The sequence below is a fragment of the Amblyraja radiata genome, chromosome 6 (assembly GCF_010909765.2).
Source record: "Amblyraja radiata isolate CabotCenter1 chromosome 6, sAmbRad1.1.pri, whole genome shotgun sequence".
NCBI classification, from domain to species: domain Eukaryota; kingdom Metazoa; phylum Chordata; class Chondrichthyes; order Rajiformes; family Rajidae; genus Amblyraja; species Amblyraja radiata.
The window spans coordinates 93358089-93370612 of NC_045961.1; the positions used below are offsets into that span (position 1 = coordinate 93358089).

A 12524-nucleotide genomic window follows, 5' to 3' on the forward strand; every position below is an offset into this window, starting at 1 on the left:
AGGTTCGTTTTTATCATTTAAAATTAAATTGGATAGTTATATGGACGGGAAAGGAATAGAGGGTTATGGTCTGAGCGCAGGTATATGGGACTAGGGGAGAATACGTGTTCGGCATGGACTAGAAAGGTTAAGATGGCCTGTTTCCGTGCTGTAATTGTTATATGGTTATATGGTTATATGGTTATAAGGAGAGGTTGAACAAACTTGGATGGATGTTGTAGGTAGACAAGACAAAAGTATATACTATTATGAGAGGCATAAATAGGCCAGACAGTCAGAACCTTTTTCCCCAGGGTGGAAATACCAATTATTAGAGGGAATAGCTTTAAAATGCAAGGGAAAGGTTTAAAGAAGATGTGGCAGCAAGTTTTCTTTTACACAGAGAGTGGTGGGTACCTGGAATGTGGTTATATAGTCATGGAGTTATACAGCACAGAAACGGGCCCTTCAGTCCAACTCATCCATGCTGACCCCCTGTAGGCTAGTCCAAGCTAGGGTGGGGGTTGAGGCAGATACGATAGTGATGTTTAAGACCCTTTTAGATAGGTATATGTATATGCAAGGAATGGAGGGATACAGATCATGTGCAGGCAAATGAGATTAGTTTAACTTGGTATTGGCACAGACAAAGGACCCGTTCCTGTGCTACACTGTTCTATGTATGAAGGAACTGCAGATGCTGGTTTAAACCAAAGATAGACACAAAAGGCTGGAGTAACTAGTTTAGGGTCACCATTCCTTCTCTACAGAGATACTGCCTGTCCCGCTGAGATACTCCAGCAGTTGGTGTCCATCTGTACTGTTCTATGTTCTATGAGGTTCTGTTGGGATTCCCAGCAACTGATCGACACTGAATCAGTACTCATACTTCAGGTGAAAACTATGAAAGACCTTCCAACTCAATCAACAGGAAGAAAAAGGTGTATAAAGATACGTAGGTATACCCCTTTTATCTTATTTTACTTTCTTATATCTTTTGTTCTCTATTTTACTTCATTTCTCTTTTTTTTCTCTTTGATTTTCCTTTGATCTCTTCTTCAGGATTTACGTTACTACGGATCGCTCTTGATCACTTTCTCACGCACTTACTATCCTATCTAACTTTCTCTATTTTCCTTCTTTGGTATAAAATAATAAGTGGTACAGGAAATGTATTATGTTATTTTTGGCTTATATCGCTGTAATATACATTACTTCTAATAAATAAAAAAAAACTGCAAGAGGCATCCAAACACTATCCACTGTCATTTGACCGTTTGACGGCATGGAAACAGGCTCTTCGGCCCAGTGAGTCCACACCAACCATTGATCATCCGTTCACTCTGGTTCCATGTTGTCTCACTTTTGCATCCACTTCCTAAACACAGAGGACAATTTCACTGAGGCAAATTAACCTGCAAACTTGCATGTCTTTGGGATGTGGGGGAGAAACGGAAGCACCCAGAGGAAGTCGAAAACGGTCCCAGGGAGAACGTGCAAACTCCCACACGGATGGCGCTGGAGGTCAGGGTCCAACCCAGGTCTTCTGGCACCGTGAAATAGCAGCACTACCTGCTGCACCACTGCACGGCCCTTGTCCTGAATGTGGGGCATCCTGTGAAAACGAACTGCTTTGCACTGACCCCCCTCACTTGGCACGTAAAATAAACCGTGTAATTGGTGTGATGTGAATGTTACCGTCGCCAGAGATGCTGCAAGATATTACATTGAACAATGTGCTTCTTTCTTCTCTCCAAGAATGTTTTTCCCTTCCAAACAAACATTAATTTGATTATGGTACAAATCCAATTAAATGTGGAAAGTTCCCAGAAAATGTAAACTGATCTGAGAATGAACAACACTCCTTTTCTATGGAGGCATTTATTTAACTAATCCAGAAACTTGCAGCAAGTATGAATAACTTTAGACTTTAGAGCGGCGTGGAAGCAGGCCCTTCAGCCCACCAAATTCCCATCGACCAGCAATCACTCCGTACACTTGCACTATCTTTACAATTTTACCAAAGCTAATTAATCTACAAACCTGTACATCTTTGGAATGTGGGAGGGAACGCAGAGAGTCACACGTGGTCGTAGGGAGAAGGTACAAACTGCGTACAGACAGCACCCGTAGTCAGGATCGAACCTGGGTCTCGATAGGCAGCAACTCTATCGCTGCACCACTGTGCCATCCCGTAAAACCTAGAAAAAGACATACGTCCACCATGCAATTCCATAAGAGATTTGTTTCTTTGCTGTTAGCAGGAATTGGCTCCAAAATAATAATTTGGATAATGAAAAGAACTCACTTGAACATTTCAGATACTCTCCATCCTGAAAAAAACATTTGCCAGGCAGTAATTATGCCATTGAGGTGTGTGGTTTGGTGATACGCAGTTGCAGCATGGGACCCATACACAAATAAAAACATTTCTTCCATCGAACGTGTCCAAAGACAGGCAGCTCGATTTGTTACTAACACCTATGAGAGAGAAGCGAGTGTCACCAAACTTCTGAATTCTCTGGGGTGGAACCCTCTCCAAGACAGACGTGAAGCTCACCGTTTGACCTGTTTTTACAAAATGTTAAATGGTCAGCTCGACATAGACTACAAGACCTACACCAAACCCAAACCAATTAGGAGCAGACGAGGGCATTCGATCCAATTTGTGATCCCAGCTACAAAGACAGATGTGTAGAGCAATTCGTTCTTCCCCCGCACAATTAAAGCATGGAATAATCTCCACCCAACTATAGTTACCCAACCAGATGCAACTAAATTTAAAGTAGCTCTTTCTTCCCAATAACCCTTTCTGGCTTAATCCCTCCCTTCACCACCTCCAGTTTGAATTCCATTTGGAATATTTTGGAGGACCAAGAAACCAAGATACCTTCAAAACTGGTTGCTCCTCTGCATCAAAGTGAAAGAGTGCATCATGGTGGTGCTGCTATCTCCACGCCCCAGCCACGGCTGGTCATAGAGTCATACAGCATAGATCATACAGCACAGCGGCTCAGCTTGCCCATGCTCATCAATGTGCCTCATCTACACTAGTCCCACCTGCTTGCGTGGGCCCATATCCCTCCAAGCCTACCCTATCCATGTACCTAAACGTTGTGATAGTATCTGCCTCAACTACCTCCTCTGGGCTTGTCTTGGTTGTGTGCTTAGGGTCGTTGTCCTGTTGGGAGGTGAACCTCCGCCCCAGTCTGAGGTCCGGAACGCTCTGGAGCAGGTTTTCATCAAGGATCTCTCTGTACTTTGCTCCGTTCATCTTTCCCTCAATCCTGACTAGTCTCCCAGTACCTGCCGCTGAAAAACATCCCCACAGCATGATGCTGCCACCACTATGCTTCACCGTAGGTTTGGTATTGGCCAGGTGATGAGCGGTGCCTGGTTTCCTCCAGATGTGACGCTTGGCATTCAGGCTAAAGAGTTCAATTTTAGTTTCATCAGACCAGAGCACCAGAGAAACAACCCTTTTGGCAAACTCCAAGCGGGCTGTCATGTGCCTATTACAGAAGAGTGACTTCGGTTCGGCCACTCTATCATAAAGGCCTGATTGGTGGAGTGCCGCAGATATAGTTGTCCTTCAGGAAGGTTCTCCCATCTCCACAGAGGAACTATGGATCTTGTCAGAGTGACCATCTGGATCTTGGTCACCTCCCTGTCTAACACCCTTCTCCCCCGATTGCTCAGTTTGGCCGGGCGGCCAGCTCTATGAAGAGTCCTGGTGGTTCCAAAGTTCTTTCATTTAAGAATGACGGAGGTCACTGTGCTCTGCGGGACCTGCAATGCTGCAGAAATTGTTTTATACCCTTCCCCAGATCTGTGTCTCGACACAATCCTGTCTCGGAGGTCTACGGACAATTCCTTCGTCTTCAAGGCTTGGTTTTTGCTCTGACATGCACTGTCAACTGTGGGACCTTATATAGACAGATGTGTGCCTTTCCAAATCATGTCCAATCAATTTAATTTACCACTGGTGGACTCCAATCAGGTTATGGAAACATCTCAAGGATAATCAATGGAAACAGGGTGAACCTAAGCTCAATTTTGAGTGTCATAGCAAAGGGTCTGAATACTTATGTCAATGTGAGATTTCAATTATTTCTTTTTAATTACTTTGCACAAATTTCTAAACACCTGTTTTCACTTCTTCATTCTGGGGTATTGTGTGTAGATTGATGATAAAAAAAAAAGAATTGAATCCATTTTTAAAATAAGGCTGTAACGTAACAAAATGTGGAAAAAGTGAAGGGGTCTGAATACTTTTTGAATGCACTGTATATACTGATTTTTCTTTTTATTCTGGATTTTAAATCATGTATTGTGTTCATTTTTAATATATAATTTATGATGCTTTCATAAGTGATATACTAAGATTTTATATGTATGTTACGTTATTAACAGGCCCTTTTGTATGTTATGATGTTTTTATATGCAATGTATTTTTATGTAATGTTGTCCCTTATCTGGACCTTAAGTCTGAAATAAAATATACATGACTGGACTTTTTTTTCTATTTATTATATTGTAATATATTCTGTTGTGCTGCTGCAAGTAAGAATTTTGTTATTCTGTCTGGGACATAGGACAATAAAACACTCTTGACCCCTCATCCTCTTGCGCTGGTCTCGATTACATAGAAACATAGAAATTAGGTGCAGGAGTAGGCCATTCGGCCCTTCGAGCCTGCACCGCCATTCAATATGATCATGGCTGATCATCCAACTCAGTATCCCGTACCTGCCTTCTCTCCATACCCTCTGATCCCCTTAGCCACAAGGGCCACATCTAACTCCCTCTTAAATATAGCCAATGAACTGGCCTCGACTACCCTCTGTGGCAGGGAATTCCAGAAATTCACCACTCTCTGTGTGAAAAAAGTTCTTCTCATCTCGGTTTTAAAGGATTTCCCCCTTATCCTTAAGCTGTGACCCCTTGTCCTGGACCTCCCCAACATCGGGAGCAATCTTCCTGCATCTAGCCTGTCCAACCCCTTAAGAATTTTATAAGTTTCTATAAGATCCCCTCTCAATCTCCTAAATTCTAGAGAGTATAAACCAAGTCTATCCAGTCTTTCTTCATAAGACAGTCCTGACATCCCAGGAATCAGTCTGGTGAACCTTCTCTGCACTCCCTCTATGGCAATAATGTCCTTCCTCAGATTTGGAGACCAAAACTGTACGCAATACTCCAGGTGTGGTCTCACCAAGACCCTGTACAACTGCAGTAGAACCTCCCTGCTCCTATACTCAAATCCTTTTGCTATGAAAGCTAACATACCATTCGCTTTCTTCACTGCCTGCTGCACCTGCATGCCTACTTTCAATGACTGGTGTACCATGACACCCAGGTCTCGCTGCATCTCCCCTATCCTAGTCGGCCACCATTTAGATAATAGTCTGCTTTCCTGTTTTTGCCACCAAAATGGATAACCTCACATTTATCCACATTATACTGCATCTGCCAAACATTTGCCCACTCACCCAGCCTATCCAAGTCACCTTGCAGTCTCCTAGCATCCTCCTCACAGTTAACACTGCCCCCCAGCTTAGTGTCATCCGCAAACTTGGAGATATTGCCTTCAATTCCCTCATCCAGATCATTAATACAAAATTACTCCTGATGTAGATTAATAGCAAAGGAAAAGTCAATGTGCAGTTGATGAGAATGTGAGAGATTAGGTTGCAAGGCCACGGGAAAACAAGAAAGGGAATGGGACATTGACCTGATAGACCAAATGGATCCCTTTTGTGATGCTGGAGGTCATTCAACCTGGTTCTAAGCCGGGGTAGACACAAAATGCTGGAGTTACTCTTGAAGGGTCTCGACCCGATACATCGCACATTCCTTCTCTCCTGAGATGCTGCCTCACCCGCAGAGTTACTCCAGCATTTTGTGTCTACCTTCGATTTTGACCAGCATCTGCAGTTCTTTCTTACACATTCCTGGTTCTAAGCCTGTCTTGCATTTAATAGATCTTGGGGAGGGTAAAATTGGGGATTTACAAATGGCTTTTCTGCCTCTAACCAGGGATCAGCTATGTGCCTCCAGGCCCTTAGTTTGGAGCTACAGTGCGGAAACAGGCCCTTTGGCTCAACAAGTCCGCACTGCCCAGCAATCCCCATACACTAGCACTATTCTACACACTATGGACTATTTACAATCTTTACCAAAGCCAATTAACCTACAAACCTGCTTGTTTCCTTGGGAGTGTGGAAGGAAACCACAGCACCCCGGGAGAATGTACAAACTCTCTCCAGAGAGCACCTGTAGTCAGGATCGAATTCAGGTCTCTGGCGTTGTAAGGCAGCAACTCTACCGCTGCGCCACCATGCTGCCCATGTTGGATGGTTTCCTGTGGAGGTTATCAGTCTTCAGATGCGAGCATAATCAGACGGCCTCAGTGACGTAAAGGTACACAAAAATGCTGGAGAAACTCAGCGGGTGCAGCAGCATCTATGGAGCGAAGGACATAGGTAACGTTTCGGGCCGAAACCCTTCTTCAGACTGATAGGGGGTGGCAGGGAGAAGGAAGGAAACAAAGGAGGAGGAGGAGCCCGAGGGCTGGGGGATGGGAGGAGACAGCTCGAGGGCTAAGGAAGGGGAGGAGACAGCAAGGGCTAACAAAATTGGGGGAATTCAATGTTCATGCCCGCCAGATCCAGGCTCCCCAAGCGGAATATGAGGTGCTGTTCCTTCAATTTCCGGTGTTGCTCACTCTGGCAATGGAGGAGACCCAGGACAGAGAGGTCGGATTGGGAATGGGAGGGGTAGTTGAAGTGCTGAGCCACCGGGAGGTCAGGTGGGTTCTTGCGGACCGAGCGGAGGTGTTCGGCGAAACGATCGCCCAACCTCCGCTTGGTATCACCGATGTAGATCAGCTGACATCTAGAGCAGCGGATGCAGTAGATGAGGTTGGAGGAGATACAGGTGAACCTCTGTCGCACCTGGAACGACTGCTTGGGTCCTTGAATGGAGTCGAGGGGGGAGGTAAAGGGACAGGTGTTGCATTTCTTGCGGTTGCAATGGAAAGTGCCCGGGGAGGGGGTGGTACGGGAGGGAAGGGAAGAATTGACAAGGGAGTTGCGGAGGGAGCGGTCTTTGCGGAAGGCAGACATTGGGGGAGATGGGAAGATGTGACGAGTGGTGGGGTCACGTTGGAGGTGGCGGAAATGACGGAGGATTACTTGTTGTATGTGACAGCTGGTGGGGTGAAAGGTGAGGACTAGGGGGACTCTGCCCTTGTTGCGAGTGCGGGGATGGTGAGAGAGTGTTGCCGGGTATGGAAGAGACCCTGGTGCGAGCCTCATCTATGGTGGAGGAGGGGAATCCCCGTTCCCTGAAGAATGAGGACATTTCAGATGCCCTGGTGTGGAACGCCTCATCCTGGGTGCAGATGCGGCGGAGGCGGAGGAATTGGGAGTGGGGGATGGAGTCCTTACAGGAGGCAGGGTGGGAAGAAGTGTACTTGGCCTCAGTGACTTACACAGTCATTTTAACACGACAGCTACTGTTCCTTCATGTACTTAGAATGATCATTTGGGCAAATTCTGAGACTTGTGAAAGGACTCAAGTTTATTGGCACTGAGCAGAAAATGAGTTTACTACCCGTAAAATGATAGACATGTGATATACTTCAGACAAGAAAACTTCTCGGAAGACCAGAGAACACGAGATATAAAAACACCAAATTAATTTGGGAATTGGCAGCCAGAATGATCCGCGCGTCTCAAGTTAACTGCACAAATCCACATGTTTTTGATAACTTCTATTTTTTAATAATTATAATTCTCGAGTTAAAATAATAAACACATTGCTTACAATTTCTTCATATGTTTTATATTTAAAATAAAGAGACTTTTTTTCCTGATCATTCATAGAAACAATATGAAAGAATGTCATATATAAGGTGCCATTAGTCACTCACAGATATGCACCCATTTTCGAGAAAAAGCTGGTGACACCTTATGGTCTAACAGTCCGAAGCAGTCTTAACCCTTTAAACACCTGTCCAGCCTTTGTTCCAAAAGGTCAGTGTTGGTATTTTCTGAGCTGTTGAAATTATAATGCAACACGGCTTTCCCGAAGTTTGTTTATCAGAAGCATGCGCAGGTCAGCAGAAACAAGGAACTGCAGATGCTGGTTTACACAAAAGGCCTCAAATCTCTGGAGAACATGAATAGGTGACATTTCGGGCCGGGACTCTTCTTCAGTCTGCAGAAGCGTCCTATCCATGTTCTCCAGAGATGCTGCCTGACCCAGCACTTACTCCAGCATTTTGTTTCCTTTTACATGCGCAGGTTCATTTCCAGGTATTCCAACAATGGCTATCTCTCGACGGTATTTTGTAGGCAGCTAAGTGCCAAAGTTTGAAAGACCACTTTAAAAAAAATGCCAGTCCCTTAATTCCTCCTCAGCGCTTCCAATCTGCTGTGTTATTATAGTAATTATACATGTTTTAAGAGCAAAAGGTAATCAGCACATCCAAATCCGATCATTAACAATCTATCTAATTTCTGACTGAATAGTGTTTGTATAGCTCAATGATCAAAATTATTTTTGCAAATAAATTCAAATAAATAAGATTTGTTTCGTAAAAAAAAAAATTGTAAACATGAGGTGAAAAAAAAATATTTTCTAGGATGAAAATAGACCAGGTTGTTTAATGCTGGTTAATAGAAACCATTGCATGCATGATTGAAAAAGGGGCTTGTGTTTACTTATAATAGGAGATTTTGGCACATAAATAATTTGCAATAATGTGGCGAGCAACACAACACAAAAGCTTTTCACAGTGTCTTGGCACACATAACAATAAACTAAACTAAATTCTTCACCTCTTACAATACTATATGTTTGTACCATTGAGATGGTTTTGCAAGTTCCATTCACAGAAGGAAATTGCAAGGCTTAAGGTTTAGTTTAGTTTAGAGATACAGCGCGGAAACAGGACCTTCGGCCCACTGAGTCCACACCGACCAGCGATCCCCGCACACTAGCTCTATCCTGCACAGTTGGTACAATTTACAATTTTACCAAAGCCAATTAACCTACAAACCTGTATATCTTTGGAGTGTGGGAGGAGACCAGAGCACCAGGAGTAAACTCACGCAGTCATGGGGAGGACGTAAAACTCCGTACAGATAGCACCCGTATCAGGATCGAACAAGGGTCGCTGGTGGTGCAAGGCAGCAACTACACCGCTGCACCACAGTTCCGCCTCCGTCAGGTGGGCTGAAGTTGGTAATGGGAGTTATTGCACTTCTTTTATAGAGACCCCGCACAACCTCAAAGGGCCAACCAGCCTGGTTGAGTAAAAACACAAAGCGCTGGAGTAGCGCAGTGGGTCAGGCGGCATCTGTGGAGGGAATAGGGGGATGACTGGGGATTATTCACTGGAATTTAGAAGGATGAGAGGGCATCTCATAGAAACTTATAAAAGAACTGGACAAGCTAGATGCAGGAAAAATGTTCCCAATGTTGGAGGAGTCCAGAACCAGGGGCCACAGTTTAAGAATAAAGGGGAGGCCATTTAAAACTGAGATGAGAAAAAAATACTTTTTCACCCAGAGAGTTGTGAATTTGTGGAATTCCCTGCCACAGAGGGCAGTGGAGGCCAAATCACTGGATGAATTTAAGAGAGAGTTAGATAGAGCTCCAGGGGCTAGCGGAATCAAGGGATACGAGGAGAAGGCAGGCACGGATTACTGATTGTGGATGATCAGCTATGATCACAATGAATGGCGGTGCTGGCTCGAAGGGCCGAATGGCCTCCTCCTGCACCTATTTTCTATGTTTCTATGACATTTTGGGTTCCAATATAGTTGACCTTCCTTTCATATCAAGGGCAGCATTCGGCAGCAAGCGAGTCATAAAAAGGACCGTTCTTACTTAATGCAGCCATCACATTTAACAGCAACTTTTTGCCCCATTTCTACCATTATAAAATCCCACATCTACCTTTGCGATGGAAATGCTTACATAGAAACAGTATATAATAGTGAGGGAATAAAGAACTAAGGAACAATCTTAAAATCAGACCCACATCCTTGTTGGAAACACATCTCCGGTTACAATTGTGGAATTCTCTTCCATATAGTTCTACCTATGAAACTGAAAGATATTTGTCGGCCTAGTTGTACAGAAAGTGGGGTATTTGAGATGGATATGGATGTAACAGGACTGAGGGACTGAATGGGCCTGTCCCACTTATGTGATTTTTTTAGGCAACCACAGGCGACTAGTTTGTCGCCACATGTTTGCCGGTGGTCGCTGGGATTAGTCCCCTCAGTCGCGCAAAAAGTCGTAGCGTCTTTCTGGCCGTCGCTAAATTTTCAACATGTTGCAAAATTTTTGCCGGCAGTGTGCTTGATGCCAATGAGCGTAGATTGACTTCTCCTGACGTGGGTGCTGTCGTAGGTTGTCACCAGGATGACATAGGTTGTCGCTGGTTTTTCGGTGACTATGACAGTCGCCGGCAGTTGCCTAAAAAATCGCCAAGTGGGACAGGCCCATTACTCCTATTTCAATATAATCTTTATCTTGCTTAGATTACACCCTGCTGCAAGAACTGACACTGCAGCATCTCCTTGAGAGAGAGAGAGAGTGGCAAAGGCAACATAATATTTACTTTGGCAGTTTCCATTATAAATGTGGACACGCTAAAGTTCACATACACCACATACATGTAACCTGTGATTAGAGTATGAAGCAGATACACTAATTAGTTCATAACTTCTAAGAGCAAAATGGAGTCATTTGACCCATCGAGTCTATTCCACCATTCAATCACGGCTGACCTATCTTTCCATCTCAACCCCATTTTCCTGCCTTCTCCCCATAACCTCTTAGTTAACCCCTTTAAAAAGAGTTATTTTTGATTTCCCAACATGGATGGACAATCTGGCAGGATATCCATATACAAATATGTGCACAGAAGATGTAGAGTGTTGCTTATTGAGAACAGAGTAATGTCCCTTAAAGTAGTGATCCAGGTACATCCCCTACTAGCCTTCTGCTTTCACCAACATTCTGACCATCGTCCCTTTGGTCCTTTCAGTTCCAGGTGGTTTCTCTCCTGGAGTTTGGAGAAATGATGACAAGGAAAACATTTGCTTGGAGACAAATTTACATGGATAGGACAGGTTTGGAGGGATATGGAGCAAACACAGGCAGGTGGGACCAGTGTAGCTGGGACGTGTTGGCCAGTATGGGCAAGTTGGGCCAAAGGGCCCGTTTTCATGCGGTATGACTCTACGACCATGAGACACATCTCGAGTACATGAGCACAAGAAATTAAGATCAGGACTACGCTACCAGGTCCTTCAAACCTGCCCACTATTCCATATGAACATGGCTGATCCATACTGACCTCAAATCTTCATCTGTGCAAGTTCCCTTTAAGCCTCAATCGCATAATCTTACTAATATTAATGGATCTGCATAAATATATCAAAAGATCAGGCTGCCATCACCTTTGGAGGGCCGAAAATGAAAGAGATTCACTACCATCTGAAAGAAAACATTTCTAAGCTTTTCAGTTTTAAATGATCATCCCTTTGTGTTGTAGTTACAAACCCTTGTTCGTGACTCTTTGTGACAAACAGAAACTCAGTGATACAAACTCCATTTTGAAAACAGCACTATTTCAGAAAACTATATATTAAATCTTGCACAATTATTCCTTATATTTTTCTATATGTGCAAATTATAAAATACGTTTTACTCTTGATAAAGATTCATGAGAAGACAATCTAATATTAAATACAAATTTTTTTAAGACTAGAATCCGATACTGTGCAAAATGTAAAACAAAGGCACTTTAAGCAGCCGGGTTTTAGTCACAATGGAACCTCTTCCAGATGACTATCATCCGATGTCTTTGGCTGGACCATTCGGGGTGAGATGATGGAAGGGTTCTGAAGCCTTTCTTCAGAGAGTTGTCCACTCTCAAGCTCCATGTAACCAAATATCTCACTTTCCAATGTTTGTGTCTGTGACAAGGAATGTAAAGAATGTGTTGTATCATCGATCGATGTTGTCAATGTCTTCCAGTTTGGTAAAGGTACACTTGACCGTTCTATCCCGCTGTAAGGGCTCAATGGTATGCCATCTTCTATAAAGGGCAGTTCTGTCACTAGCTCAATGCGCTGAACATTGTGTACATGTGACAGTGTGTTTTGGGTTGATGCCGAGTTGCCATTCGGAATGGTGAGTTTGACATTTCCTTCAAACTCCTGACCAGACAGACTGGTTTCCCGTAACTCTGACGCCGCCTGCTTATGTCTGGGTCCGTTGGACGTTGGGCGTGCATCATCCATTGGAATACTTTGGCTATTGCTGGGCGCTGGATCACCGACTCCAACGCGTGTGGAAACAACGGTCACCACGTCAGGCTTTGGCACGACTGAAGAATTCCCTGGCGCGGTCCACTTGCCAAAACGACTCCACGCCACAGGGCGCAGCTTGTCCAGTTGCCGCCCACGCTGGGTCGGAGTAGGGAACATGGTGCCTTGAAAGACTCTGTACAGGTACCT

The 12524-nt window shown here is 44.2% G+C and overlaps 1 protein-coding gene across 4 annotated transcripts in view; it reads right to left on the reverse strand.

Annotated features, from left to right (window-relative positions):
• Nucleotides 1-10401: 10401 nt before the first annotated feature.
• Nucleotides 10402-12524, reverse strand: part of atp10a (ATPase phospholipid transporting 10A (putative)) — a 434067-nt gene continuing 431944 nt past the window's right edge. For all 4 annotated transcript variants that reach the window (XM_033023252.1, XM_033023255.1, XM_033023254.1 and 1 more), the window contains one exon: nucleotides 10402-12522. In XM_033023252.1, the coding sequence (XP_032879143.1) occupies nucleotides 11829-12522 (694 nt within the window). In that variant the 3' untranslated portion in view covers nucleotides 10402-11828. The remainder of the gene's footprint in view (nucleotides 12523-12524) is intronic.